The sequence below is a fragment of the Capsicum annuum genome, chromosome 11 (genome assembly GCF_002878395.1).
Source record: "Capsicum annuum cultivar UCD-10X-F1 chromosome 11, UCD10Xv1.1, whole genome shotgun sequence".
Taxonomy (NCBI): domain Eukaryota; kingdom Viridiplantae; phylum Streptophyta; class Magnoliopsida; order Solanales; family Solanaceae; genus Capsicum; species Capsicum annuum.
In genome coordinates this window covers 10,115,613-10,118,233 of record NC_061121.1, presented here as the reverse complement: position 1 = coordinate 10,118,233, position 2,621 = coordinate 10,115,613, and the positions used below count along the sequence as shown (strand labels likewise).

General features: G+C 35.3%; 1 protein-coding gene across 1 annotated transcript; it reads left to right on the top strand.

The window, feature by feature from the left end:
• On the top strand, positions 1–1,082 carry LOC107846746 (F-box/FBD/LRR-repeat protein At1g13570-like). Its single transcript, XM_016691047.2, has 2 exons — positions 1–822; positions 926–1,082. The coding sequence occupies exons 1-2, from the start codon at positions 1–3 to the stop codon at positions 1,037–1,039; spliced, it is 936 nt and encodes a 311-aa protein (XP_016546533.2). The 3' UTR covers positions 1,040–1,082.
• The last annotated feature ends 1,539 nt before the right edge of the window (positions 1,083–2,621 follow it).

The following is a 2,621-nucleotide window of genomic DNA, read 5'->3' as shown; positions in this document are numbered from 1 at the left end:
ATGAAGTGTAAGGAAAAAAAGCTATATTGCTCTCGAACTTTACCACCTGATATGCTTAACAACTTTCCTGAGAATGTAATAGATAAGATTCTTATGTGTTTGCCTTTTCGAGATGCTGTGAGGACAAATATCTTATCGACAAAATGGAGATATGTATGGCGTATACTTCCAGAGTTGATGCTTTCTCACACAAATTGGAAACCCGAAGAGGATTTAACTGACCTTACAAGTAATTTCAGAAAGATTATAGACCACATTTTGGCCTTTCATTTTGGACCAGTTACAAAGTTTACCCTCAGCATTCCATATTTCGATATATGTCCTATTATTGATGATTTGACTCATTTCCTCTCTAGAAACGGCATTCAACATCTTGTTCTTAGACTTCCAATTAGGGGTAAACCAAACGAAGTGCCTTCTTCATTATTCACATGTTCCCAGTTAAGGCATCTGACTCTCCAGAATTGTGTAATACCTCATCAACCAGCCTTCAAAAGATTTGAAAGGTTAATTAGCCTAGAACTAAGTGATGTCACAATTTCGTGCAAGTTGCTTGAACGTTTCATCTCTCGTTGCTTGTTGGTCGAGCAGTTGGTGCTGCAGATCTCAGGTGCTTCAAGAAACATTATTAAAATTAGTGCTCCCATGCTGAGATCCAATGACTACACAGGCAATTTAAGATGTGTCTGTTTAAAAACTATCCCTCTTCTGGCAAAGCTTTCACTTTCGCATAGGGAATATTACTTGGGTGCTGGAAAATGTAATATTGCCAAGATTTTTGAGCCTTTCTCTGCTCTCGAGCACCTCCACCTGAATGATATGGTAAATGTTGCATCATGCCCTCATTGTAATTAATGAATTTTCAATCACGGAACATCTTTATTAGGGCTTTGAGTCATTCTGATTTTTGGTATTTTCTTCCTAGTCTTTTGCTGCAGGAGCAGGTGAAGTACCAACGAGGCTTTCCCACGATCTTTATTGTGTCAAACATCTCAGCATATTGAGTATAGATCTGTCTGATTCGGATGAGGTTTCATGATCTCTTTGCTTGATAAGAAGCTTCCCCAATTTACAATCTATGGAAATTAAGGTTCTCTTTTCTCATTTTTTATTGTGTAGTGGCTTCTTATTTTCGTGCTCCTTAAATCATCAATAAGCTCAGAAAGTGAGTTTCGGTTTATTTTTCCTTAGGTGGAGTCTGATGACAATCATGTACCACCTCTCGAATCTCTTGAAGTGGAACACTTCTCAGATGTGACATTTAATCACCTCAGGGAAGTTAAGATAATGCAAACTAATGGCACAATCCCTGAGATACAGCTTGTTAAGCTTCTGTTGGCCAAGTCTCCTGAACTGGTGAGAATTCTAATTGTGCCATGTCTAGTTAAAGAATTTGCAACAGTCCACATCCTCGCTGAGCTAATAAGACTTCAGCGGGCATCACCAAATGCAGAAGTTGAATATAATTTGGACAAGCATCCAAACCCCCGTCCTGTTTCCTTTTCACTTGCACGAAAGTTTTCGGAAGTTGATGAGAATTGACAGACTGAATGTTGCTGCAGTAGTATATCACTGAGTTTTTGCCATCAGTTTTGGGATATAAACTAATGTGGATATTGTGTTTCTTCAACTTTGTTATTGTAGTGGTTATTGCTTTTGCTTGACATGCCTATGCTTGAATGAGACTTGCAGCAATAGTTAGTGCTGTTTGTTTATTTCATACTTCAAAGTTGGGTTGTGGTTTTACTATGTTAAGTTGTCTTTGTATGACCTATAGGTCACGGGTCTAGTGGTGGAAGCAGCCACTTATGCTTGCATTATGTTAAGTTGTCTTTATCACACCCCTTAGCCTCGGTGAGATCCTTTCACAAATCATGCTAATGCGGGATGCTTTGTGCAGTGGATTCGCCTTATTCATTTGGTATGCTTTGAAGCCTTTTCTCAAGAATGGACTTTAATTTTCTTAAAACTTTCGACAAACTATTTCGCGATAAAGAGTTGTTCTGGCTAATTATTGTAACTTTTTGATAATTTCATACTTATAACTCGTGATCAATATCTAATTGGATCACATGACTCAATGACCAGAATTTAAGGTAAAAAAATTAATCACAATATTATTGCTCCCGTTTGGTCATAGATTTTGAAGATGAAACTTTTAACTGGAAAATTTGAATTTCTCAAGTAGTGATTTTTGAAAGTTTTAAGTTATGTTTGGACATGCATTTAACTCGAAATAGAATTGAAGTTTTGTGCTTCCTCCGTTTCAAAATACTCGTGACAATCTCTATATTTGAGAGTCAAATGATATGAACTTTGATCAGATGTGTTTTTGTTATAATTTTTGAATATCAAAATTTAAAATTTTAAATATTGAAGCAATATAATTAAATTTATCTTTAAAAATTATTTGAATCGACTATCAAGAAGTGAATTGTGACAACTATTTTGAAAAGGAGGAAACGAATAAGTGAAAGTCTCAAACTCAAAGTGATCCGGGCCCCTTTTTTGAAAATTTAAAAATACTTAAAAATTAAAATTTTAAAATCTAATCAAATTTCACAGTCAAACAAATATTCAAAAATAAATCTTCAAAATAGTTTCAAAATCTTTGTTAAAAT